General features: G+C 36.2%; 2 protein-coding genes and 4 non-coding genes across 6 annotated transcripts; all 6 read left to right on the top strand.

The window, feature by feature from the left end:
- The first annotated feature begins 1,149 nt into the window (after positions 1-1,149).
- Positions 1,150-10,763, top strand: sh3gl3b (SH3-domain GRB2-like 3b). The gene is made up of 10 exons (XM_062420751.1): positions 1,150-1,315; positions 4,570-4,638; positions 4,749-4,821; positions 5,604-5,747; positions 6,600-6,733; positions 7,472-7,630; positions 7,852-7,955; positions 8,815-8,930; positions 9,107-9,160; positions 10,552-10,763. Exons 1-10 carry the CDS (start codon positions 1,271-1,273, stop codon positions 10,761-10,763), a joined length of 1,110 nt encoding a protein of 369 aa, XP_062276735.1. The 5' UTR covers positions 1,150-1,270.
- Positions 10,764-18,009: 7,246 nt separating this feature from the next.
- On the top strand, positions 18,010-26,520 carry LOC133981688 (small ribosomal subunit protein eS17). The gene is made up of 5 exons (XM_062420506.1): positions 18,010-18,056; positions 19,057-19,208; positions 23,152-23,257; positions 25,147-25,212; positions 26,384-26,520. The coding sequence occupies exons 1-5, from the start codon at positions 18,054-18,056 to the stop codon at positions 26,459-26,461; spliced, it is 405 nt and encodes a 134-aa protein (XP_062276490.1). The 5' UTR covers positions 18,010-18,053; the 3' UTR covers positions 26,462-26,520.
- LOC133982588 (small nucleolar RNA SNORA71) lies at positions 18,761-18,888 on the top strand. Its single transcript, XR_009925333.1, has one exon. It is a non-coding gene; the product is annotated as a small nucleolar RNA SNORA71 (small nucleolar RNA).
- On the top strand, positions 20,003-20,129 carry LOC133982592 (small nucleolar RNA SNORA71). Its single transcript, XR_009925336.1, has one exon. It is a non-coding gene; the product is annotated as a small nucleolar RNA SNORA71 (small nucleolar RNA).
- LOC133982591 (small nucleolar RNA SNORA71) lies at positions 24,209-24,335 on the top strand. The gene has a single exon (XR_009925335.1). It is a non-coding gene; the product is annotated as a small nucleolar RNA SNORA71 (small nucleolar RNA).
- LOC133982589 (small nucleolar RNA SNORA71) lies at positions 26,165-26,291 on the top strand. Its single transcript, XR_009925334.1, has one exon. It is a non-coding gene; the product is annotated as a small nucleolar RNA SNORA71 (small nucleolar RNA).
- Positions 26,521-27,376: the final 856 nt, after the last annotated feature.

Here is a 27,376-nt window from a genome sequence, read left to right as displayed (position 1 = left end):
TTCCTTCCTTCCTTCCTTCTGTCTTTCTACACTTCCTTCATTCCTTCCATCTTTTCCTTCCCTTCTTCCTTCTTTACCTCCTTCTTTCCCTCCTTCCTTATTTTCCTTCCTACCTTCCTTCCTTCCCTCCATCTTTTCCTTCCTTCCTTCCATCTTTTCCTTCCCTCCTTCCTTCTTTCCCTCCTTCCTTCTTTTCTTTCCTACCTTCCTTCCCTCCATCTTTTCCTTCCCTACGTCCTTCTTTGCCTACTTCCTTCGTTTCTTCTTTTCCTTCCTACCTTCCTTCCCTCCTTCCTTCCATCTTTTCCTTCCTTCCTTCCTTCCTTCCTTCCTTCCTTCCATCTTTACCTCCTTCCTTCCTTCCTTCTTTCCCTCCTTCCTTATTTTCCTTCCTACCTTCCTTTCTTCCATCCATCTTTTCCTTCCTTCCTTCCTTCCTTCCTTCCTTCCTTCCTTCCTTCCTTCCTTCCTTCCTTCCTTCCTTCCCCCCTTCCTTCTTTACCTCCTTCCTTCCTTCCTTCTTTTCCTTCCTACCTTCCTTCCCTCCATATTTTTCTTCCCTCCTTCCTTATTTCACTCCTTCCTTCCTTCCATATTGTCCTTCCTTCCTTCCCTCCATCTTTTCCTTCCCTCCTTCCTTACTTCCCTCCATCTTTTCCTTCCCTCCTTCCTTCCTTTCTTCTTTTCCTTCCTACCTTCCTTGAACCTGTAGCATAAGTGTTTGTCCCATCTCTAACAGACAGGCTCGCAAAAATAATTAAAAATTGTATCAAATAATTCTTAGAAAAAAACAAACAATTATTATTTATTTATTTTTATGGGTGCTGAGATCAAATTAAGGGGGGGTTGATCATGCCCATAAAAGGCTCTAAAATCGCCCCTGTTGCCCCTATCTGGGACAAAGTGTTACAACCGCCCCCAGTCTCCCCTACAGTAAAGTAGGCCTACACATTCCTGCACTGGTAGGCTGCTTACTTTTATATAATATGGTATTTTATTATTAAATAAATGAGCTGACTACTTCTTCCACTAATGCATACACAATACTATACTTATACAATCTTTTTTTTTTACAATCAGAAAAAACAACAAACGGAGCAGGTGGCGGTGGTTGCAGCAGTTTGGGCGCATTGGGGGCGGAGCGGCTCGGTGCGTTGACTCTCCCCGGCCGACGGAGCCTCTCAGGCGGGATGAAGCCTGCAGCGACCCGGCGGAAGCACCGCTGATCCACCGGGCAGCCGGTGCGCGTGTGTCCGGTGTGCCGGTGAAGATGTCTGTCTCCGGGATGAAGAAGCAGCTGCACAAAGCCAGCCAGGTAAGCGGGACGAAACCTGATCCGAGCCGGGTAGAACCGTTTTAATGTGTTTTTTATTTATTTATTATTATTTAATGTTTATTTAGGTCATTGGTTTTACTGCGACACGAGGCCTGCGGCACGGATCCATACTGAGCCATCAGCATGCAGACACTATTGATTTATGACCATCTATCTCGACTGATTTATGTTTATTTAACACTTTTCATCTGGTAATACTGTTACTATAATGTTCATTTTAGTAGATTTAGCTCTATAATAACAACACTGCAATACAATGGTTAAAGTAGCCTAAATATACTTACTTTACTTCCATTTTATGCCACTTTATACACTACATGTACTCTTCAGAGATGGAAATGCATCACATATATAGTTAATAATTACTTTTTGGATCAATATTTTACAAATCTATAGTTATAGATTAGACTACCCAATAACTTGTTGAAATGTACCTTAACAACATTAAAATAGATTTATAAGTATATGAATTAGTATTAATATGCCAATAGGTCTAATAGGGTTTTAATTAGAGTAATGTGTTGATTTATGACCATCTATCTCGACTGATTTATGTTTATTTAACACTTTTTCATCTGGTAATACTGTTACTATAATGTTCATTTTAGTAGATTTAGCTCTATAATAAAAACACTGCGATACAATGGTTAAAGTAGCCTAAATATACTTACTTTACTTCCATTTTATACCACTTTATACACTATGTACTCTTTATACACTACATGTACTCTTCCCAGATGGAAATACATCACAAATCAATATCTTATATAGCTTATTGTTATAGATTAGACTACCTAATAACTTGTTGAAATGTACCTTAACAACATTAAAATAGATTTATAAGTATATGAATTAGTATTAATATGCCAATAGGTCTAATGTGTTGATTTATGACCATCTATCTCGACTGATTCATGTTTATTTAACACTTTTTCATCTGGTAATACTGTTACTATAATGTTAATTTTAGTAGATTTAGCTCTATAATATTAACACTGCGATACAATGGTTAAAGTAGCCTAAATATACTTACTTTACTTCCATTTTATACCACTTTATACACTATATGTACTCTTCCCAGATGGAAATACATCACAAATCAATATCTTATATAGCTTATTGTTATAGATTAGACTACCTAATAACTTGTTGAAATGTACTTTAACAACATTAAAATAGATTTATAAGTCTATGAATTAGTATTAATATGCCAATAGGTCTAATTAAAGTAATGTGTTGATTTATGACCATTTATCTCGACTGATTTATGTTTATTTAACACTTTTTCATCTGGTAATACTGTTACTATAATGTTCATTTTAGTAGATGTAACCCATTAATAACAACACTGCAATACAATGGTTAAAGTAGCTTAAATATACTTACTTTACTTCCATTTTATACCACTTTATACACTATGTACTCTTTATACACTACATGTACTCTTCCCAGATGGAAATACATCACAAATCAATATCTAATATAGCTTATTGTTATAGATTTGACTACCTAATAACTTGTTGAAATGTACCTTAACAACATTGAAATAGATTTATAAGTATATGAATTAGTATTAATATGCCAATAGGTCTAATAGGGTTTTAATTAGAGTAATGTGTTGATTTATGACCATTTATCTCGACTGATTTATGTTTATTTAACACTTTTTCATCTGGTAATACTGTTACTATAATGTTCATTTTAGTAGATTTAGCTCTATAATAAAAACACTGCGATACAATGGTTAAAGTAGCCTAAATATACTCACTTTACTTCCATTTTATACCACTTTATACACTATGTACTCTTTATACACTACATGTACTCTTCCCAGATGGAAATACATCACAAATCAATATCTTATATAGCTTATTGTTATAGATTAGACTACCTAATAACTTGTTGAAATGTACCTTAACAACATTAAAATAGATTTATAAGTATATGAATTAGTATTAATATGCCAATAGGTCTAATGTGTTGATTTATGACCATCTATCTCGACTGATTCATGTTTATTTAACACTTTTTCATCTGGTAATACTGTTACTATAATGTTCATTTTAGTAAATGTAGCTCATTAATATTAACACTGCGACACAATGGTGAAAGAAGCCTAATTATACTCACTTTACTTCCATTTTATGCCACTTTATACACTACATGTACTCTTCAGAGATGGAAATACATCACGTATAGTTACTTTTAGGATCAATATCTTATATAACTATAACATGATCCGTTTATAAAATGTTATTGTTATAAATGAGACTACTAATAACTTGTTGAAATGCACTTTAACAACATTAAAGTAGATTTACAAGTAAATGAATTAGTATTAATATGCCACCAGGTCTAATGTGGGACACCTTATGTAATTGGCACCTGATCAATATACTGTATTTTAAATATTAAGTTAATGTTAAATTAATTTGGTTTTATATTATGTCCTTTGTTTCTTTTATGTTGGTCCTTTGTAAATGTAGATTTTGATATGTGCAATATAAATAATCTTAATTATTATTATTGTTGTTATTGAGACATTAGAGGTTAAATGACTTTATCTCCAGTTGGGTAATTTAATCTATAACAATGCAACATATTTATAAGCTTACTTTTTTTTAAATTTAATTGACACATTTGCAAATATATAAATATAGACATACAAAAAGTATAGAGCAGTACATTGACACACGTTATACAACAACAACACATAACATAGGACGGGTCAATACAGTACAGTGTCATTATTCATTTAATTTATTTTACTGTATTTTTCTACTACTGTTGTTTTTTTAATTACTTATTATTTATTGTTCTTTATTCTGTTTATTGATGCTCTTTTAGTTTTCTTTCTATTTGTAATGATGGGACTAAATAATGAATTACCTAATCTTATTTTATTATCATGGGTTAACTCGACCTGTATTAAAGGAACCACTATATAAAGCTTTTAGCAGCCCAAAATGACTATTAAGAGCTATTAAGAACTATTTTCTTGTCTTTTTTTGCTCTTTACCTGAGCAAGAAAACAACAGAACAAAGAGAGATTTATATTCATTACTACTGACAATGAATTAAACACTTCTGCCCTGAATGACTTGAATCAAAGTGCTTAAATTCACACTATATGTGAGGAGTAAAAATGTAAAGTAACTCATCTTCTCCGTCACTGTTTGCTACTTTACGAGTGATATTTAACACCATTACTGCGTCTGTCGCTCTTCCTGCAGCTGCTGAATGAGAGGCTGATGGGAGCTGAAGGAACCAAGTTAGATGATGACTTCCTGCAGATGGAGAAGGTAAAACTGTCAACACACCAACATGTAAAAAAACGTCATGTCACTAAAGATTCAATCTGCTTTGATGTGACTGCTTCCTGTCTCTCTCTCTTTATCTCTCTCCGTCTCAGCGTGTCGCAGTGATACAGATTCTTCTGGTGGAGCTGCTGTCAAAAACCACAGAGTTCCTCCAGCCGAACCCAGGTAAAGAGCTGTGAGGAGCCCAAATTACTGTTTAAAGCTGTTTTTCTTGCTGTAATCATTCCTCCTGTTCATACTGAGCATTATAAGATCCCTTCATAATGTTTACAATGGAAGTGATGGAGGACTAAACCCACAGTCCTCCTTCTGTGCTAAAAATGTATTTAAAAGTTGATCTGAAGCTAATATGAAGCTTCAGTCGTCCAAATGAGTCAAATCTTCATCTTCTATGTTTCAACGTTACAGTGTTTTTAGTACCAAAGTTCCTCTTTTTGTTACTATACTTCCACCACAGCTCAACAGGGAAACACTAAGAGGAGAATTTGATACTAAAAAGACTGTAAATGTGTCAGATATCACTTGATATGACTAACTCACACTGATGAAGCTCAATAGAAGCTGATCATCTACTTTATAATGATTTAGTCCTCCATCACTTTACACTGAAAACACATTAGAAGGTTTTAATAATCAGTATGAACAGGAGGGATGATTACAGAGAAGGGAAACCTTCATATGGACACCTGACTGCTGAAAAAGGGTGAACTAGTCCTTTAAATCAGCTCACATGTAATCCACAATATAACAGACTGCGACTCCCTGATAAAAGTAAAGAAATATGTATAAATAATAACACAATATATCTCAGATTATAATACAGGAAACATGTAGTAAAGATGATATATATGTATGAATAAGCATAAACTACCAATACCTGCATATAATATAATAGTTTGTTCTCTTATTACTGCTGCTGTCACTGTCATTTCTTCTTGTCTTCCCAGCGTACAGAGCCAAACTGAGCATGCTCAACACAATGTCCCGGATCCGAGGGCAGGGGAAGTTGCTAGGCTACCCGCAGACAGAGGGCACGCTGGGAGAGTGCATGGCGCACTACGGCCAGGAGCTGGGACACACCTCTGAATTTGGTACTGACTCTAATCATTTTGATTCAAGGGCCACAAACAGCTCAATTTGATCTCAAGTGGGCCGGACCAGTAAAACCATTGCATAATAACCTATAAATGCAAAATTAGTGACATTTCAACAATATTATGTCTCAGTCTTTTTCAGATTATTTTGCACAGAAGCTGCTGATTGACAATATTTTGCACAATGTTCAATATATCAGTGTTTTAAATATGACCACAACATGTATTCTGGTCAGGGTGGAAAATTGGAATTACTTTTCTTTTTTTCAATTTTGTATACTTTACAAATTTATCCAGTGGGCCAGATTTGATCCCTTGACGGGCCGGTTTTGGTCCCTCGGGCCTTATGTTTGTCACCCCTGCTCTAACACGACTAAGAGCTGTGTTTCCGTGGTAACGAAAACGTAACGTAACGGAAAATATGGCTCCTAATTAGGATAAGTTCCTCTCAACATACTGTTACTATTTTTATTTTTATTTTATTGTTCATATTGCTTGTTTTACTTTTTTTTTGTTCTTTTTATTGATACTTTTCTATTTTTACTATCATCTTTGCTGCTGTAACGATGTAAATGTCCCCCATCGTGGGACTGATAAAGGATTATCTTACCTTATCTTATCTTATCTTTTCTCATCTTATATTATCTTATCTTAAATTAGAGGGGAACTGTTTTAAAGACTGTAGTGACACAATAAAAAAGGCTTTAAGAGGAATTAAGACAACATTAACACAGACGAAAATCAGCACCTTTCAGTTTTAGACTTTCTTGCCATATTTTAATATAGTCTCCTACTCTTCTTGTTCTTTCTGTCGTTTGTTTATTCGTCCCTTGTTGGTCCTCTGCTCAGGCGGTGCTCTGGCCAATGCGGGTGAAGCTCTGCAGGAAGTCGCTCAAGCCCGAGACGCTCTGGACGTCAACGTGAAACGCACCTTCATCGACCCCCTGCAGGACCTTCATAACACAGAGATGAAGGAGATCAGGGTGAGACGATCGTCAATGTCAGGACGAACACTGACAGTGGCGACGAAAAAGCATTTTATATCTAAGTAGAGAAGAGAAATGTTCATATTATTTGTGCAAAATAAACAATAAGATAAGATATTCCTTTATTAGTCCCACAATGGGGACATTCACAGTGTTACAGAAGCAAATGGATAGTAAAAAATAGAAAGCAGTAAAACAATAGTAGTAAAAAATATAGTTTAAAAAAGTAACATTATGCACAAGAGTCATATTGGTGTTGTCAGAATGATAATAAGTCTGATATTTATATTGCAAAGATTTTAAAGGGAGAAAATATATAAAGCACAGTTGAACTAGAAGTAATTAATTAATCGATCATTTGTTTTGTCTGTAAAGAAGCAAAAAACAGTCAAAAAAATGAAGGTTATGATTTTGTACAGCTCATGAAGTTTTGAAATATCTTGTTTTATCTAATCAACAGTGCAAAAGCCAAAAAATGTTCATCCTGTATAATAAAATAAAGCCTCAAATCCTCAAATTTGAGAAGCTGCAACCAGCAAATATTTTGCATTTCTGCTTAAAAAAAGGACTAAAACAATTATTCAATCTTCCTTCAATCAACTAACGCATTAATCAGCTGATGGTTGCAGCTCAAATCGTATCCAGAGGAATAAGCTAAATAGTTAAAAGTTAAAGCACCTACATTTTTTACCCAATTATTAAATAACTATGTCTTTGCTCTGATTGGCTCTTCAGTACCAGCTGAAGAAGGTGAACGGTCGTCGGCTTGACTTCGACTACAAGAGGAGACGAAAAGGCAAAGTCCCGGTGGAGGACGTCCGACAGGCCTTAGACAAGTTCATGAGCTCCAAGGAGCTGGCGGAGAGGAGCATGTTCATCCTGCTGCAGAACGACGTGAGTCTCAAACAGCAAAACTGAGACTTTAAAGTACAAGAAAGAAGGTGGATAATCTTTAAAAAGTGTTAATGGTGTACGAGTCAGCATATGGTTTGTTTATTTTTAATTTGACACCTAATTATTTTAAGATGTGACTCATGCATGAAGAGTTAAGGTCAGGGTAGTGTTGTTTGTGTCCCAGCTGATCACATTCCGTCTGGTCGTGTCTCCTCCTGCAGGTGGATCAGCTCAGTCATGTTGCATCTTTGGTCAACACACTGCTGGACTTTCACCGCAACGCCCACCGCATCCTGCTGGGTCTCCATAGCAACCTGCAGGCTAGGTGAGCTAAAGATATGTAAGCAGGAATGTCCAAACTATTCCATGAAAGGTTAATGTGGCTGCAGGTTTTCATTCTAACCAACCGATCGACTAATTTAATCAGCTGATCTCAGTCTTCAGACAGTTGATTGGTTGGAACCATAGACTGTATATAAAATGGACGTAACATCCGTGACGTCACCCATAGGTTTGTGGACTGCTGCTTGGAAGCAAATAGTATCGGATCTGAGCAGCGCCATCTTGAAAATTTCCGGTGCATGCCGGGTAAAAAACCCCCACGGATTCTACTTATATGGGCATCAGGAGGAGCATGAGGCGCCCTCCTGAACCTGTGAACCAATCAACCTGTCAATCACAACGTAGCCACGCCCTAATGCATACCCTGCTTTATCGTCACATATAAAATCAAGGAGGCCAAAATGTCCCAAATGAACATCATACTGCATTGAAGAAGGCTTTAAACTAGCGATTGAGACCATAAACACATTTTGAAAACGTTTACTGAGGTTAGAAATCAAGTGAGAAGTTGGTGAATTCTCCATTGACTTGTATAGAGACGGAAGTCCTTTTGACACCAAAACGGTCGCCCCCTGGTGGCCTTTTGATAGAATGCAGTTTTAAGTTACTTCAGCGTTGGCATCATTTCAGAGGACCAGAACTCCCCACCTGGTTGGAACAAAAACCTGCAGACACATGATGGCCTTTTATGGGATAGTTTGTACGTTCCTGCACTAAAGGGAAAACCTCAGCATCCCTAAAGTATAGGGATATAATATAGAGCTAGATAATATATATATATACATACACTATACACCTTTAACTTTGTTTTTTTTAATACTTGTGTGTGTGTTGTAAAACAGGCTGACTGCTGCCAGTAACAAACCAGAGCGACGGTTTCGCCCCAGAAAGATCCAAGTCAGAAGTGAACACAACGGCAGCATCGGATTTTACCACCAGCCGTCAATCACACCCACAGGTTACTCATACTTGCTACTAAGATGTTATTTTTACTGTCATGTTTCTCTGGATGAAAATATTTAAATGTCTAAAATTTTGAACTTTTTCCCCCTGTGTGTGTGTGTGTGTGTGTGTGTGTGTGTGTGTGTGTGTGTGTGTGTGTGTGTGTGTGTGTGTGTGTGTGTGTGTGTGTAGGAGAGCAGTTCACAGTGTTACCGTCCAGACCCGGCAGCCCCATCTCCTGTTATGGTAAGAAAACACTCAAATTTAATTAATTGTAGTGTTTAAAGTTTTTTTATTTTTCATGTTATTTTTCAACAGCAGGTTGTTGTGGAGGTATATATGTGAGCAGCCTTCTAAGTCCAAGACAAATTTCCCTTCGGGGACAAGAAAGTATATCATATCATATTCCCAAAATTACTTTAAAATGAAGAAGTATCGACCTGCGACCCTTAGTTCATATGCAGATTGTACAAAAATGCAAAAAATGCAAAAGTTCAAGCATACTGTGCTTTCAAAATATGTTAAATATTAACCAGATTAAGCTTCATATAGTCACTAAACCCTACACTTTTGCTGCTACTGGCTGATAATGGCGTTAATAGTTAAGACCTGTACTCTACTGTACTGACATGAATGATTCCAGTAGATTCACATATACTGTGTTTATTCTCTTACCTCATGTTTATGTTATGCATTGTCCGTCACTTTTCATTAAGCTCTTCAGATAAGACTAAACAAATATAGCCCAATATACACAAGAACAGTCAGAAGCTGTTTGCCTCTTATTATCAGCAACACCTCTGATAAATGGCATGAACTTAAATAACCTTCACCAATGCGCCCCCTGGTGTTTGGGAGGAACATTACATTTAACCCAAAATTAAATACATGGCTCCTACTGTGCACTTCATATTATCAGGAGAAGTTCACAAATGTTCCTCCACCTGTCCACCTGAAACAACAATCAGGTCATCCTTCAAAATGTGCTTTCAATGTAAAGTGATGGAGGACTAAATCCACAGTGTTTCCACACAGTCATTATAAAGTAGATGATCAGCTTCTATTGAGCTTCATCAGTCTGAGTTAGTCATATCAAGTGATATCTGACACATTTACAGTCTTTTAGTATCAAATTCTCCTCTTAGTGTTTCCCTGTTGAGCTGTGATGGAAGTATAGGAACAAAAAGACTTTGGTACTAAAAACACTGTAACGTTGAAACATAGAAGATGAAGATTTGACTCATTTGGATAAAACTGAAGCTTCATATTAGCTTCAGATCAACTTTTAAATCCATGTTTCCACAGAAGGAGGACTGTGGATTTAGTCCTCCATCACTTCCATTATAAGTGCATTATGAAGGGATCTTCTAATGGTCAGTATGAACAGGAGGAATCATTACAGCAAGAAAAACTGGTTTAAATGTATATTTAGGCTCCTGACTGTTGTTTTAAGACGGACTTAAAAATTATGAACTCATCCTTTAAGATCTCTCTCTTTCTCTCTCTCTCTCTCTCTCTCTCTCTCTCTCTCTCTCTCTTTCTCTCTCTCTCTTTCTCTCTCTCTCTCTCTCTCTCTCTATCTCTCTCTCTCTCTCTCTCTCTCTCTCTCTCTCTCTCTCTCCCTTCGTCTCGTCCAGCTGACAGTAAACTGGTCCTGGATCAGCCCTGTTGCCGGGCGGTCTACTCCTTCCACTCGGACCACACGGGCGAGCTGAACTTCAACGAGGGCGACCTCATCCTCCTCACCAGGCTGGTCGACGCCAACTGGTACGAGGGCACGCTCGGCGGCAAGTCGGGATTGTTCCCCGTCAACTACGTGGATGTGGTGGTGCCTCTGCCGTTACTGTGACAACGCGTCGAAAACATCCACAGACTCCACGCTATAACCTCCACGAAATCAGACTGTAGATGATGATTTCTGCTCAGCGGCAGACGATATGCAAGTTTTCTGCTTCTAATTTGCACTTATTTCACAAATAAATCAGCAGGCGGACCTGTCTGTTTTAAAAGGAAAGGAAGGCCATAGTTTCTACTCTACAGCACTTTACTTTCTGATCTCAGAGCATCTCATGTCATTCTTCACATCATGAAAAAAACACCAGCTGAGGTGTGTAGAGTGAGGCTCAGTCAGTAAAGTTTAAAATGACACAAAACCTTTTTACACTTTAGCGTATTTTCCCTTTAAGACTTTAAGCGACATTTCCTTCACAAAACTACTCCTAACTTTTTCACATCACATTTTCTACCAGTGTCCTCAATGCTAATGCGGCCACGTCAGTCTGATACCATCTGCTCTGTAGTTTAATAGTGTTGCTTTGAATTTGAATACCAGGGCACAATAACCATAATGTAGTATCACTTATGTAAATAAACAAGAGTCTACAGTCGTGGTAGAGGAAGTGAATATAATTCAGCCTGAGGGGAAAATAGTAATAGATAATATAATGAAATAGATAGATCAATAAGTAACTAGTCAGCCTCATGGTGGCAGTAGAGTAAACGTCAGTAGAATAAATCATTTGTGAATCATGAATGTCTGAACCAAAATGTGTGCCAATCCATGAAGCAGAAGTTTAAATATTGCATAGCATACGGGTCAGTGACTAATGGGGTTGGCAAGATGAGCAATTCAAAAAATATCTTTAAAATGTGTCTTTAAAGCAGCATCAGGTTTGTTAAAATGTACATTTCGTATTTTTGTTGGTTTTATATCATTTGAAATGACATTTGCACCATTTTTTAACCAAAAGTAAGACTGAATGCTCCTGAAAATGTCAAATGGTGTAACCACAAAATAATGATAAATATTACATATTTTATCACCTACAGTGTATTTAAGTGGATTTATAATAATAATGACTTCATTTAAAAACAATGTAAATGGTCCCTGATCTCCATGGTTACCAGAGTAAATGTAATATTTAGAACAATTGTATTCCATTACCTTTATTTAATATAAAAGTTATAATGTAAGATCATGCCAAACTAGTTGATATGGTGTTTTATTGACAATTTACTGTTTTTAAGCAAGTTGAATTATTTGGTACAAAGTTTTTATGGTTACACCACTTAGACATTTTTGCCATAATCCTCTAATATATTCTCTCAAAATGGATTAAAAGCAGAAATTTGATGCTGGGTCCACACAAAAAAGAATGTGTGCAAGTTATTCATACGTTTATTTTCACATTTTAACCCTTTAAATTTGATTAAACCACATGGACACAAAAAACCCGTCATTGACCTATAAATGAAAACCTTTAAATGATGGTGACGTTATCTTTTGTACTTTTTGTGACAATCCATTGAGCTGTTGTTGAGATATTTTCACCTCATGTTGGCGTTACAGGAAAATACAGATGATCACCAAAGTCAGTGAGATTCATCCTCTGGGGAACACGAATGTCTGAACCTTCATAACTTCATAGCAATCTGATTGTTGTTGAAATACTTTAGTCTGAATCAAGGCGGTAGACAAATCGACAGACTGACGTGGAGCTTTGCTGCTAGTTTGGCTAAAAATACTGTTAACCTGTGCTGTGTCTCAAACCTCTTCTTCCGTACTTCTCACTTCATATTTTGAAAGCATAAGTGCGTTCACACCAGGGTTATTATAATTAACTAAAACAGTGAAAAAATAATTTAGTTAACTGAAATAAAAATTTAAAAAAAGAGTTAAAAAAAACAAGAAAAACTAAATAAAAACTACAATAAACAATTCAAAACTAACTTAAAACTAAACTGAATTGTAGATAAAATCAGCTTAGTTTTAGTTTTCTTTTCATTTTTACATTTGACTTCTTGTAATAACGGGCTAACACCAGTAGGTGGCAGCATAGCGGCTGCTGCATAACGCACAAGAACAAGAAGTTGTTCCAGGCAGAAAACGTCAAAGTCCAATATGGGAACATTTGTGGGATAAAAGCTAAAAGTGAAAAATCCCACTAATGTGATAGTCCACCTTCGAAGTTCTCACAGAGAAGCAGGAGACCACAAACACAGCAAACCTTACATCAGTGTCAGCATTATTTCCTCCTTTTCAGCTTCTACTAATCAAGACTTTTCCTCCTAATACCTGAAAACTAAAACTATACAAAAACTAAACTTTTCATTTTATCCATTTTTACTGTGTTGTGTTCAGTTTGACTTGTTGAGATAACGGGCTAGTACCATAGACTGTATATAAGAAAATGGACGTAACATCCGTGATGTCACCCATTGGTTTGTGGACTGCTGCTCGGAAGCCAATAGTTTCGGATCTGAGCAGCGCCATCTTGAAAATTTCCGGTGCATGCTGGGAAAAATAAAAACACGGATTCTACTTATATGGGCATCAGGAGGAGCATGAGGCGCCCTCCTGAACCTGTGAACCAATCAACCTGTCAATCACGACGTAGCCACGCCCTAATGCATACCCTGCTTTATCGTCACATATAAAATCAGGGAGGCCAAAATGTCCCAAATGAACATCATACTGCATTGAAGAAGGCTTTAAACTAGCGATTGAGACCATAAACACATTTTGAAAACGTTTACTGAGGTTAGAAATCAAGCGAGAAGTTGGTGAATTCTCCATTGACTTGTATAGAGACGGAAGTCCTTTTGACACCAAAACGGTCGCCCCCTGGTGGCCTTTTGATAGAATGCAGTTTTAAGTTACTTCCGCGTTGGCCTCGTTTCAGAGGACCGGAACTCCCCGCCTGGCTAGTACCAGTAGGGAGAACACAAACACAAACACAGCTCATTTTTACCTCAGTGTCAGCATTATTTTATCTTTTTCAGCTTCTACTAATCAAGGCTTTTCCTCCTAATATCTGAAACAATAAACACTAAGACTAAAACTCCTTAATCACTTGTTAAACTAACTAAAACTAAACTGAAATAAAAAAGCAAACTGAAAAACTAAATAAAAATAAAAAAATAATGAAAATGTCAAAACTATAATAACCCTAGTTTACAATGAGAAGTATGGAAAAAAGTATGGAAAAGTGCACCATCCGGGTATTCATAGTGCATACTGCATTTTTCCATACTTCTACCAGTGTGAACGCACTTATGCACCCAAAATATTAAGGGTAAGTACAGAAATATGAGATTTGAGTCACAGCGTCAGGTCTCATCTGATGCTAACGGTGAAATGGGGGGCCGTTGGGTATTTTGGGCTTACAGGGGTTGAACGTCAACAATCACTGTTGTTCATTGTGTGTATTATTGCATGTAATGTATTGTACCTTGAAGACACTTTATCTGAGCAGGGTGTATTTTTTTCACTATCGTTGGAGCAAGGGTAGCAGTTTCCCTCTGTTTTCCTTCAACAATGATTGATTTTTGTACAGCACACGAACACACTCACAGGTGACATCACGCTTTTGTGATTTTTGTGGTTGATGAAACATGATCAAATATCGAAAAACTTAAGGTGAATGTATGTAAACCTGCTCTCGATATTTTGTTTGTGAAGTTACCTCTACATCCCCATAGTGATGATGTCAAGATAGTTTGCACATGCCTACAAAAATGGCCGTCTGCTCTGTAGCCTTCGACGCTAAGGTGTTGCTCCGTGTTTTATTTTTTAGTTTCTACGTTAACCAATCGCATATTTCGGATCCGATTTGGCTCCAATATGTGTGGATTTATATGAGAAGCTTCCATTTGGAGTAAATACGGAGAAAAATAAGTGAAATCCTGCTACTATAGTTAGTTTACGTAGCCTCCGGAGCTGGAGGAAGCTTCCTGAAGCCGACCAATCAAAACAGAGTGGGCTCATTAGGAGGAGGGAGGGGCGCCTTAAAGAGACAGGAGCTAAAAACTGCCTGTTAATAGACAGAAGCTGAACTGAGAGGCTGCACAAAGAGCCAGTTTAAGATAAATAAGGAGGATTTTTCTTAACTGTAAATCATGCAAAAGTATTCCAGTAGAGCCCCAAGAATATAAATATAAACTTAGAAATGTGCAGATTACAATATGTGTCCTTTTAAGCAAAGTCTACTTCTTGTTTAATATAAATTAGTTAACATAGATTAAATCCCTGTAGTATTAATATGAACTAATGTAGCCGATACTGTTTAAAAATAAACTACTGCAATGGCTTTAGATTATACTACTGTAGATGATAATGACTAGCATGTTGAATATATAAATTCACACAAATGTAGTAGAAAGATTGGAGGTGTTTATTTGTGGTTTCCAAGATTATTCGTATATTAATGATTAAAATCAGGAGGCATAGACAAAAGATTGGGTTTTTTTTCTCTCTTTCAGGGCAACAGTCTGCTGGAGAATGAGCTTAAATATAAATGTTTCTTTTTATTATATAACTGGATGATTTCATTTTATTTTAAGCAGCGACCAAAAATCTTTTAATACCTTTAAGGGGAATTTAAGTGATTTCCTCCCAAATACTCAAAAGAAAACAAACTATTCTAGCTGAGAGAGAAACCAGACGGATTATTTGTTTTATGGTGTTTCTGCATGAAGACTCACTTTGCTGTAAACTGACTGAATGTGATTTAATATTTCAGGTGTATTTACAAACACTCGGCGAGCACACGGATATGTTTATTGTATAAAAGTCAAGAACCACTGAGAATGTATTTCTGCAATAATTTCTCTGAGTAATAAAAGCTTTTATGTGTCATTGTTTTGTGCTTTTCTTTGCCTCCATAAAGATCTTTATTTAGCGTTAATATTCAACTTTTAATGATAGATAAACAAGATATTTTATATGTATGTTAACAGCCTATGATGATTTATTTGGGGAACTGCAAACATCACATGAAAAAACTGATTTGATGATAGATGACCCTATCTCCATCTATCTCTATCTTTTCTTTAGTGTGAGATGTTTTTGTTATAAAGTTATTAAATGTGAAATTAAGTTTATGGTTTAAGTTTAATCTTCGTGTCGTCCTCCCGGGTCAAATTGACCCCGTCTGTTTTGACTGTTCCTTCTTTCCTCCCTTCCTCCCTCCCTCCTTCTTTCCTTCCTCCCTTCCTCCTTCTCTCTTTCCTTCGTCCTTCCTTCCATTCCTTCCTTCCTTCCTCCCTCCTTTCCTTCCTTCTTCCTTCCTTCCTTCCTCCCTACCTCCCTCCCTGATTTCCTTCCTTCTTCCGCCCTTCCTTCCTTCCTCCCTCCCTCCTTTCCTTCCTTCTTCCTCCCTTCCATCCTTCCTTCCTCCCTCCTTTCCTTCCGTCTGTCCTTCCTTCCTTCTCTCTTTCTTTCCTTCCTCTCTCTTTCCTCCCTTCCTTCTTTCTTCCCTACACCCCCCTTTCTTCCTTCCTTCTGTCCTTCCTTCCTCCCTCCCTCCTTCTTTCCTTCCCTCCTTCCTTTCCTTCCTCCTTTCCTCCTTCCTTCTCTCTTTCTCTCCTCCCCCTACCTTCCTCCCTTCCTTCTTTCGTCTGTCCTTCTTTCCTTCCTCCTTCCTTACTCCTTCCTTCCTTCCTTGACTCGAGGACAACAGGAGGGTAAAGTTAAGTTTAATTGTTTTATTTTTCTTAAACTAAGCACTTTAAGAAGCACAATCAAAAGCTTTCTTTAATGCACTTTATTTTAAAATGCCATCTTTATTTGATATAAGGAAAGAAAAAGTATTTATATCACTCTTTTTCAGTGTAAATACTAATAAATGAATTCTACTGTATTTATGTGACAGTCTATAATCTAGCCACTAGACACAGATGCTGATGTAACTACGATGCTACTTCAAGGTGCTGAAAAATAACACGGACATTATGACGTTCAGGACCAAATTAGACCTCAGTGAATTTTAAATGTATAACTACTTATAGTTTTAAAGGTTAATTAACAAAAACAAGGAGAAATGAGAATATTACTATATTTAGCTGCACTTCATTGGCTCCCAGTGTCTTTTAGAATAGTTTTTAAGTTTCTTTTATTTGTTTTTAAAGCTCAGAATGGTTTGGGACCAGCCTACATCACTGACGCTCTGTCGTTCTATAATCCAAAGCTGGGTTTTTAAATATACATAATATTTTACTCCTAAAGAAAATAGGATGATTAGATTAGATTAGATTAGATTGTACTTTATTAATCCCACAACGGGGAAATTCACTTGTAACAGCAGCAAACAGAAGCAAAAAGAGGTAATCCACAACAAACAGAAACTCCTTAAACATATACAATAAACAAACAAACAAACAAGTGCTAAATGAGCTAAACGAGTACTAAATGTAAAACAAGCACTAAAAGTAAAGTGACCAGAATATAAATAATATTGCACACGATAAACAGTTTGGAATGTCAAAAATATTAATAGAGATATAAATATATGGTGAGTAGTTGTGGTAATTGAGAAAAAGTAAAGAAACTACAAAATGTTTATGTTATGCAGGTATTGTAGAGTCTGACAGCGGTAGAATGAAAGACCTACTAAAAGCTGTATGAGATGTTTTATTTGTTTTTTCTGTAAAGCACTTTTAGCTACATGCCTTGTATGAAAGGTGCTCTAAAAATAACGTTTATTATTATTTTTAAATTATTATTATTATTATTATTATTATTATTATTATTATTATTATATTATATTATTATTATTATTGTTGTTATTATATTATATTATTATTATTATTATTATTATTATTATTATTATTATATTATTATTATTATTGTTGTTATTATATTATATTATTATTATTATTGTTGTCTTCTTTCCAAATCCTCAAAAGAACACAAACTATTCCAGCTGAGAGAGAAACCAGACGGATTATTTGTTTTATGGTGTTTCTACATGAAGACTCACTTTGCTGTAAACTGACTGAATGTGATTTAATATTTCAGGTGTATTTATTATTATTTTTAAATTATTATTATTATTATTATTATTATTATTATTATTATATTATATTATATTATATTATATTATATTATATTATATTATATTATATTATATTATATTATTTTATATTATTATTGTTGTTATTATATTATTAATAATAATAATATAATAATAATTTATTATTAATGCCACCTGTTGTAAAGGTTAATTCCTTTAAGTGTAATTACCTCCTCCGGCCTGCAGGGGTCGCAGCATCTTCAGCTCGCGACTCTCTCGAGCTTCCGTGTGTTGATTAAAGCTTCCACCGGAAGTGTGCTTGTCCTCTTCTACCAGGCCGATCCAACATGGTGGGTACTTTATTCACGACTACCTCGACTATCTAACACAATCCTGCTGTTTTAACGCCGTTATCACCCCGGTAACTCCATCAGCGGTGACCGGACTCTCTCTAACATCTAATAATCACAGTATTGATCATGGATGACGTCAGGGAAAGGTTTAATTTGGGGTATTTTGTTGCTAACTGAGGAGACTGAGAGACGCTGAATGAACCGCGTTTATTATTAATATTAATGTGGTTTAATGTAAAGGGAGCCGCATGATTATAGGGATATGTTATATGTTGTGAGTAAGAGTGGTTAAAAATGGGTTAAATTATTAATTAATATGAGTTAGCAGGAGTTAGCCACCAAATGCTAATCAATGCAGAGTGAGACTGCAGGTCAAATCCTGCAAGCATGTCTCAGTGAGTATATGCATGTGTGTGTTTAAAATGCTGTAATCATTCCTCTTGTTCATACTGATCATTAGAAGATCCTTTCATAATGTATTTATATGTAATGGAAGTGATGGAGGAACAAAATCTGTGTAAAAATGTGTTTAAAAGTTGATCTGAAGCTAATATGAAGCTTCAAATTTAGTAGACATGATTCTATGTTACAGTGTTTTTAGTGCCAAAGTTCCTCCTTTTGTTACTATACTTCCACCACAGCTCAACATGGAAACACTAAGAGGAAATTTGATTTAATTGTTTAATTGTTGATAAGTGCAACCCTGTATCGAAAGTGGTCATGGCGTCCTCATCGTCAGGTCATTGATAGTACAGGAACATGAAACCTGCGAGCCTTTCCCGTGTTTGAAGGAGAATCTGTTCCTATCAAACCCTGGCGCTCTCAGACAAACCTTTATTTAAACAAAGACACCTCATGGCAGCCAAAGTTGACCATTGAAGGGTGATTTAACCATCAATTAATGCACCTTCTAACACACTATGCTGTGAAATCTAGCTTTTAACTCCTTCTTACATGTCTCTTGTGAATGAATAACTGATCCGTGTTGTGTCTTCAGGGACGAGTCAGGACCAAGACGGTGAAAAAGGCCGCCAGGGTCATCATCGAGAAATACTACACCCGGCTGGGTAACGACTTCCACACCAACAAGCGGGTGTGCGAGGAGATCGCCATCATCCCCAGCAAGAAGCTCCGTAACAAGATCGCCGGGTGAGTTTGTCAGTGGAGAGGGCGTTAGACCAGGGGTGTCAAACATGCGGCCCGAGGGCCAGATACTGCCCGCAGATGGGTGTGATCAGGCCGGCTTTCTGTCCTGTGTTCTTTTCCTTCCTTCAATCTGTCCTTCCTACCTTCCTTTTTTCCTTTCTTCGTTCCTTCCATCTGTCCTTACTCCCTTTCTTCCTTCTGTTCTTCCTTCCTCCCTACCTTCCTTTTTTCGTTCCTTCCTTCCATCTGTCCTTACTCCCTTTCTTCCTTCTTCCCTCCATTCCTTCTGTCTGTCCTTCCTTTCTTCCTTCCATCTGTACTTAGTCCCTTTCTTCCTTCTGTCCTTCCTTCATCCCTTCCTTCTGTCTGTCCTTCCTTCCTTCTGTCTGTCCTTCCTTTTTTCCTTCCTTTCTTCCTTCCATCTGTCCTTACTCCCTTTCTTCCTTCTGTCCTTCCTCCCTTTCTTCCTTCTGTTCTTCCTTCCTCCCTTCCGTCTGTCTGTCCTTCCTTCTTCCCTCCCTTCCTTCCTTCTGTCCTTCCTCCCTTTCTTCCTTCTGTTCTTCCTCCCTTCCTTCTGTCTGTCCTTCCGTCTGTCTGTCCGTCCTTCACTGTCTCTTTCCTACCTTTCTTCCCTCTTTCCTTTTTGCCTGTCTTTCCTTCCCTTCTTCCTTCCTTCCCTCCATCTTTTTAATGATCCGTCCTACATCAGATCAAATTGTTCTGTATGTGGCCCCTTGAATGAAAATGAGTTTGACACCTCTGGCGTAGACGATGTTTTAAATATAAAATAAGTGCCACCCTGTATCGAAAGTGGTCATGGCGTCCTCATCGTCAGGTCATTGATAGTACAGGAACATCAACCTGTGAGCCTTTCCCGTGTTTGAAGGAGAATCTGTTCCTATCAAACCCTGATGCTCTCAGACACTTTAACACTCATCCAACAAATCTCATGTTGCAGAGTGTTAAACTAACAATGAACTGAGCTATTAACAAGCTGTATACGTCTGTTATTGTCCCAAAACTGTTAAAAACACATCAGTGAGCCACATAGCTGCACCTGAGGAGAGTTTAGTTGCTTAGAAACGGCTCCAAAGAGTAAAAACAGCATATCTATCTCTCTGTAAAGGCAGATATTGGAGACATTTTAATCGTTCTCAGTCTAATATCGTCACATCACACACCCCTGCTGTGCTGTGGAGCTTTTTGTTTTTGTCCTAAAACTGTTAAAAACATGTTAGTGAGCCACACAGCTTCATTAAAGGAGAGTTTAGTTGCTTTAAATTGTTTAGAAAAGGCTCCAAAAAGTTGGAAAACAGCATCAAGTTTTCACTCAGGAACGTTTTACTGAGTCAGAAAGAAGCCACTGTGCATCAGGAAGTTTAAACAATCACATTTTTCTTAAATATTTGGGGCTGCCCATGTTAATCAGACTCTGATCCAGCCATTGTAAGGTCCTCAGATGTTTTTTAAGACTTCGTTATTTGCACCACAACAAACTAGCAGTGAGGCTCGTGTGGACGGAGCTGCGTCCTCGTGCGTGCTCAGCGGTCTTCTTCCTCACACACACACAAAAAATATACTTAAATACTTTCCAGCTAATGGATTCCTCATGTTAACCAAAAGTTGATTTATGTGCGGTGTTTTAAACCCACAGTGTACTAACGATCTCTGCAGAAGGAAATGTAGCTTTTAAAACCCGGAGATGTTTCACTCACATATTTCTTGTTCTCGAAACGGCTCCAAAGACTTTGAACAGCGTTTTTTAAACAAGTTTTACTCTTTAAAGTGTCTCTAAAGAAAGAAGCAAACATGCATGAAGACACCTTTCTCTTGACAGTAAACAATCACTTCATAAAAAACATTTTTTGGCTCGCCGTATTGATCAGATTCTGATCCAAACATTGCAAGTTTCTCATGTTTAGTACAAAGACTTGCAGCCTCGTGCACGCTCAGCAGGCCGCTTCCTGACACGGAAATACTACTAAAGTAAGTGTTTAGTCTTAAGGAGCCGTTTGGTAAACAAGTGACCAGCGTTGTCAGAGTCTTCTCTCATAAATATCTTTGTTTCTTGAGAGTTTAGTAACTTAAATGTATTTAGAAACGTCTCCAAAGACTAAAAACAGTGTCGAGTTTTCACTGTATAGTATTTGTGTCCGTGCATCAGGAAGTGTTTCTTTTTCTTTCCTCCACGCTGGCCGCATTAATCAGACTTATTTCATATATAATATTTAACAACACACATTTACATATTTACTCACACACTCACAGTTTTATAACATATTCACTTGAGTATAATATCAAAACATTCAGCATATAACATTCACACTGTAAATTAACACATGAACACATGTTTAGTACAAAGACAATCCTCCTCGTGCACACTCAGCAGGCTGCTTCTTGACATTTAGTTTTTTGGAGCTGTTTTCTAAACAATCTAAAGTAACCAGCGTTGTTACAGAGTGGAGCGTCTTCTCTCATCAATATCTTTGTTTCTTCTTGAATCTCTGAAGACTACAAACAGTGTCGAGTTTTCCCTGTATAGTATTTGTGTGTCTCCGTGCATCAGGAAGTGTTTCTAATGGCGGTTTAAAAAAAAAATCACCTTTTTTTCCCTCCACGCTGTCCGCATTGATCAGACTCCTAACACTCATCACTGTTTATAACATATTCAGTTGAGTATGATGATATAACACCCACACGAAAAATTAACACATGATCCAGACATTATACGTTTCTCACATGTTTAGTACAAAGTTAAGACGTTGTTATCCGCAGCACAACAAACTAACAGACCTGCGTCCTCGTGCACTCACTCAGTCAGATCACTTCCTGACACGGAAATACTACGAAATATTTAGTCTTTTGGAGACGTTTTCTAAACAATCTAAAGTATCCAGTATTGTCACAGAGTGGAGCGTCTTCTCTCATAAACTATCTTTGTTGAGTTTAGAAACGGCTCCAAACACTAAAAACAGCGTCGAGTTTTCACTGTAAAGTATTTGTGTGTCTTCGTGCATCAGGAAGTGTTTCTCATGGCGCTTTTTTTTTCCTCCACGCTGGCCGCATTGATCAGAATCCTAACATACATCACTGTCCAAAACATAATCACTCAAGTATAATATCTAACATTCAGCATATATAACACCTATAGAAAATGATCTCAGGTGTTTAATATGTAGTTAAGACTTTGTGATACGCAGCACAACAAACTCGTTGCACGCTCACTCAGATCTCTTCATGACACAGAAATAATAGGGTTTTTTTTAAGTATTTAGTCTTTTAGAGCTTTTTCTAAACAATCTAAAGCAACTTTAGAGGTGTTTTTCCCACCCTGACAATGAATATAATCCTCTGAAAAACACAATACATACATATATTATTAAAATATATATATTAATTCATATTTATTTAAAACATTCATATATTAAATATTGTATAAAATAGTGTCAATCAGCAGGTTCTGTGCAAAATAATCTGAAAGAAACAAACAAAACAGACATAATATTGTTAAATTGCACCAATTTTTCTTAAGTAAATAGACAGTTTATTATTGTAAAGTTATAATATATACATTACATATTTGCAGGTTGTTGTTCAATGGTTTTAATGGTCAAACTGGGCTGTGTATGTATGTGGCTCTTGAATTAAAATGAGTTTAACCAGTGTTTTCAGAGTGGAGCGTCTTCTCTCATAGATGATCTTTGGGTTTTGTACAGAAAGTTTCGTTTTGACATCGAGCTGCAGCTGCTGCCGAGCTCTTTAGTGTCATTTTTAACATCTGAAAGTGACACTGAAGTTTTATCTAATAAGCTTTCAGAGTTACACACACCGGCAGCGGCTTGTGTGCATATTTCTCTGCTATCTCATCACTTTAATTACAATAAGGTGCTTTTTTCTTTCACGTGTTTTTGTGTGTTTCTAACCTCAGTGGTTTGTGTCTCTGCAGGTATGTGACGCATCTGATGAAGAGGATCCAGAGGGGTCCAGTCAGAGGCATCTCCATCAAACTGCAGGAGGAGGAGAGAGAGAGGAGGGATAACTACGTCCCAGAGGTCAGTGAACGCATCGCTGTGTTATCATGTTTTCTTTTTTTTTAAACTCGGAACGAAACTTAAAGTGAAAGCAGGAAAGTTTTGCTGCTTTTTTACAATCTGTGCTATTTAATACAGTAATATATGTGAATATTCTGGTTTATAATCAGAAGATGAGATCAAATGTGTTTTAATTTGGTGATTTCTGCAGCTGTAGTTAAACATGTCTGATATCAGTTATTGATCAGCAGATTTAGTTTGGTTTCTTTTCTGTGTTTTTGCTGTCGTTAAACATCTTAATCGTCACATCAAAGCAGCAACAGGATGAATTATTTGATGCTTTTTAATAGTTAAGCATCTTTTTTTAAACCTGTGTAAACGTCAGATGATGTAATGCTGATCAATTATTAACATGGCATTAAAGAAAGGACGATAATCAGCTGATCTGAGTTTGTTTTTAATCAAATCATTTAGTAATAATAAAAATAATAGTAATACATACCACTAAAAGGATAACATGCACAAAAACATAATTGAAATATATATTTATTAACCTTTAAACAAACAACCTGCACCAGGAAATACAAACATATATATATATATATATATATATATATACATGTTTTATACCTTTTTAATAAGGGCAACGTTTCCTGGTGGAGACACAACTCATAAAACCCCAAAATATACAATTTAAAGTTATTTGTGGGAATTTTTTACTTTATTTTCCTGTTTTAAGGGTTAAAATAAGGGAACTGGGGTTTAAAAAGTGTTCAGGTTTGACTTTTGTCTGCATGTTTTTAATGTTTTCTCATGTTGAAATGTAACATGACGTTAACCTGCTGGAGAAATTATCAATAATAATAACAATAGAGGATCAGGTTGTTATTTAAACATGTGTGCTCCAGTCAAGTGATTCAATTGAAGCTGAAATCACTGTATTTATGTATTTATTTATTATTTGTGTGTCCACCCTGTATCGAAAGTGGTCATGGCGTCCTCATCGTCAGGTCATTGATAGTACAGGAACATCAACCTGTGAGCCTTTCCCGTGTTTGAAGGAGAATCTGTTCCTATCAAACCCTGATGCTCTCAGACAAACCTGCTGCTGCTGCATGCTTATATGTTCACTTTGTTTTAATTAGCTTTTCTTTTGGGGCCTGTTTTAACTTTTTGTATTTTAAAAAAGAATATTTGAGTATATTCTGATTTTTAAATGTCAAATATGAGAATTTAGTCAAAGTACAATCTGAACACTTTTTTTCATTTATTGTCAATCAAATTTTATTTATACAGCAGCTTCTCATTCAGGTTAATGTAGATTAATAGTGCTTCATTTGTTTAACAAGCTGAAAAACAGAAAAAATAAGACAAATGTTTTTTTTTCTTTTAAATGATTTAGGGGCTTATATAAAAAATCTAAAGTAAGAGAAAATAAAGGTGAAAGTAAGTTTATTTAAAGTTTTAAAAAAAGACAACTAAAGTAAAATGAAATACAGTAAGTAATGAGACTAAACTAGGGTTAAAAAAAAAAACAGACTAATAAAATCAATGAGTATTATTTAATTGAATACTTAAGAAAACATTTAATCTAGTTGTTAAAGTTGATAATTAAAACAGGAAGTGCTGCTAATTACCAAACATTCCTTTTTTGTTTTAATGAGGGATGTTTTTTATTATATTGTAATTGCATCAAACAGTAAAGTGAAGCAGCTCATTAAGATCTGTAGCTTAAGGAGCTTTAATTTAGTGACCTGAGTCGAGTGTTTTCAGACTTAAAATCACATTTTATTTGTAGTTTTAATGTTTTTAAAAAGTGATAATTAGCCTAAATGTTCCTCTGCTGTCAGAAAACAGTGTCAGAGGTTTAATATCTCATCATCTTCTCTCTTTGTGTTTTACCTGTGCAGGTTTCCGCTCTGGACCAGGAGCTGATTGAAGTTGACCCAGACACCAAGGAGATGCTGAAGCTGCTGGTAAGTTTCTCTGTAACAGTTATTCTGTTAGTTATTCACCTCACAGCCTTTAACCACCAGATTAACAGATGTGGATCAATGTTCTGGTGTCAAATTTACTCTTCAAACCAACAAAGACTGATTTAAATGTCAGATATTCAAAATATATCAGGAAAGACCAAAAAAAAATCAGCAAGTTTTCTCACATAAGAACCCTTTGTCGGTCCCATTTAACTTTTAGGTCAATCTTTAGCACTTGTATGAGGTATGTAATGCACAGACACACCATCAGGTTGTTCTATGGTTGCTATAGATACAGGTTGTTCTATGGTTGCTATAGATACAGGTTGTTCTATGGTTGCTATAGATACAGGTTGTTCTATGGTTGCTATAGATGCAGGTTGTTCTATGGTTGCTATAGATACAGGTTGTTCTATGGTTGCTATAGATACAGGTTGTTCTATGGTTGCTATAGATACATGTTGTGCTTTAGTGTATATACAAAGAATAACACAAATCACTGCTGACATCAGAGATCCTGCTGGAGACATTTATGAAGTTGACAGAATGAGTCTCTAACATGTTTTTAATAAAAAGTTTAGAACAAATGAGGTGTGAATGAGTCTGTAGAGGTCTTTAAAACATCACATTTAGGCTCAATGAGGAAATAATCCATGCTTTATGTTATGTCCTCAAAGAGGAAGGAAAAGCAAAATAGCACTTTCTTGGTGTCACCTACAAGGGGTTAAGAAAAAAGTACTTAATTTGAATTAATGAAGTTATATAAGGAAGAAAATGTCCAGATTTGACTTTTTCTAATGCACATTTTAATTAATTTCAGCAGCGTCTCATATCATAACATGCTGGATAATTAAAGTACAGGATCAGGTTGTTATTTAAACATGTGTGCTGCAGTCAAGTGAAGCTAAAATCACTGTATTTATGTATTTATTTATATTTATTTGTGTGTCCTCCCTGTATCGAAAGTGGTCATGGCGTCCTCATCGTCAGGTCATTGATAGTACAGGAACATCAACCTGTGAGCCTTTCCCGTGTTTGAAGGAGAATCTGTTCCTATCAAACCCTGATGCTCTCAGACAAACCTTTACTTCTTTAAATGAAACCCTTTTTAACATTATTCTCCTGGTATTTTTAAGTCTCACGCCTCTTTTCTCTCTGGTTTGTTGTGCAGGACTTCGGCAGTCTGTCCAACCTGCAGGTCACCCAGCCAACCGTCGGCATGAACTTCAAGCAGCCCCGAGGAGTTTAGACGTCTGTAAAGTTTCTTCCTAATAAAAACCTCTGTGGAGAAAAAAAACAAACAACCAACTACTTGTGGGAGTCTCTTTTATTTTAAAAATAATTGATGATTTAAACCCTTAAATTATCTTTTTTTTATTTTACTATTCTGTTGATGTTTAGAAACAATCAGGAATCACATTTAAATGTTTAATAAATGAGTAAAAAACTAACGAACCTTTCCTTCAGTTTTTGGCTCATAAACACAAACTTTACTCCGACTTTCTTCGTGAGTTTGTTTTTTTATCGAAGCATATTTTGACCTGCAGGTTATTTCTAGAGTTTTATAAACAGTCAGATGCTTCTATAAATGTCTTAACGCAGCCAAAAGCTACTTTTTAATTTCATGGTTAAAGGTATAGGAATAAATTAATATCAATCTTTACATACAGCAACAGGAATGAAACTTAAAATTTGATGCTTTTTGAAAGTTGATAAAAAGTCTCTAATAACATTAAAAAAATGAAGAGGATGTGAAAATGTGTCACTGAGAGGAGTTTAAACACTCAACAGCAAAAAGTATGCTTGAAAATCCATCAGACAAATATCAGCGAGCGTTAGTTTGTTTCTGTAAATGAATGAATAAATAAAAATGTCAAACATGAACATAGAGACAGATGAAGGCAGCAGTGTCTCATGTCTGTTCAGCTTCACTCCTGAATCCTGCAGCTTTTCCTCCGTCTGATGGAGATGATGCAACTATCATCATTACCAATCAACTAAGGCTGCAACTAATTATTATCATTATCAATTAATCTGCTGCATTAATAGTTTTGTCAATGAATTTAGTGTAAAAATGGTGTTTTTTATAACCCGAATGGAGAGATCCAGTTTATTTTCATTTGTGACCATAAATGATTCATATACTCACATTTGTGAAGATGAA

Source organism: Scomber scombrus, chromosome 6 (genome assembly GCF_963691925.1).
Source record: "Scomber scombrus chromosome 6, fScoSco1.1, whole genome shotgun sequence".
Taxonomy (NCBI): Eukaryota; Metazoa; Chordata; class Actinopteri; order Scombriformes; family Scombridae; genus Scomber; species Scomber scombrus.
Note: the sequence above shows the minus strand (reverse complement) of the source record. Positions and strands in the feature narration are given on the sequence as shown.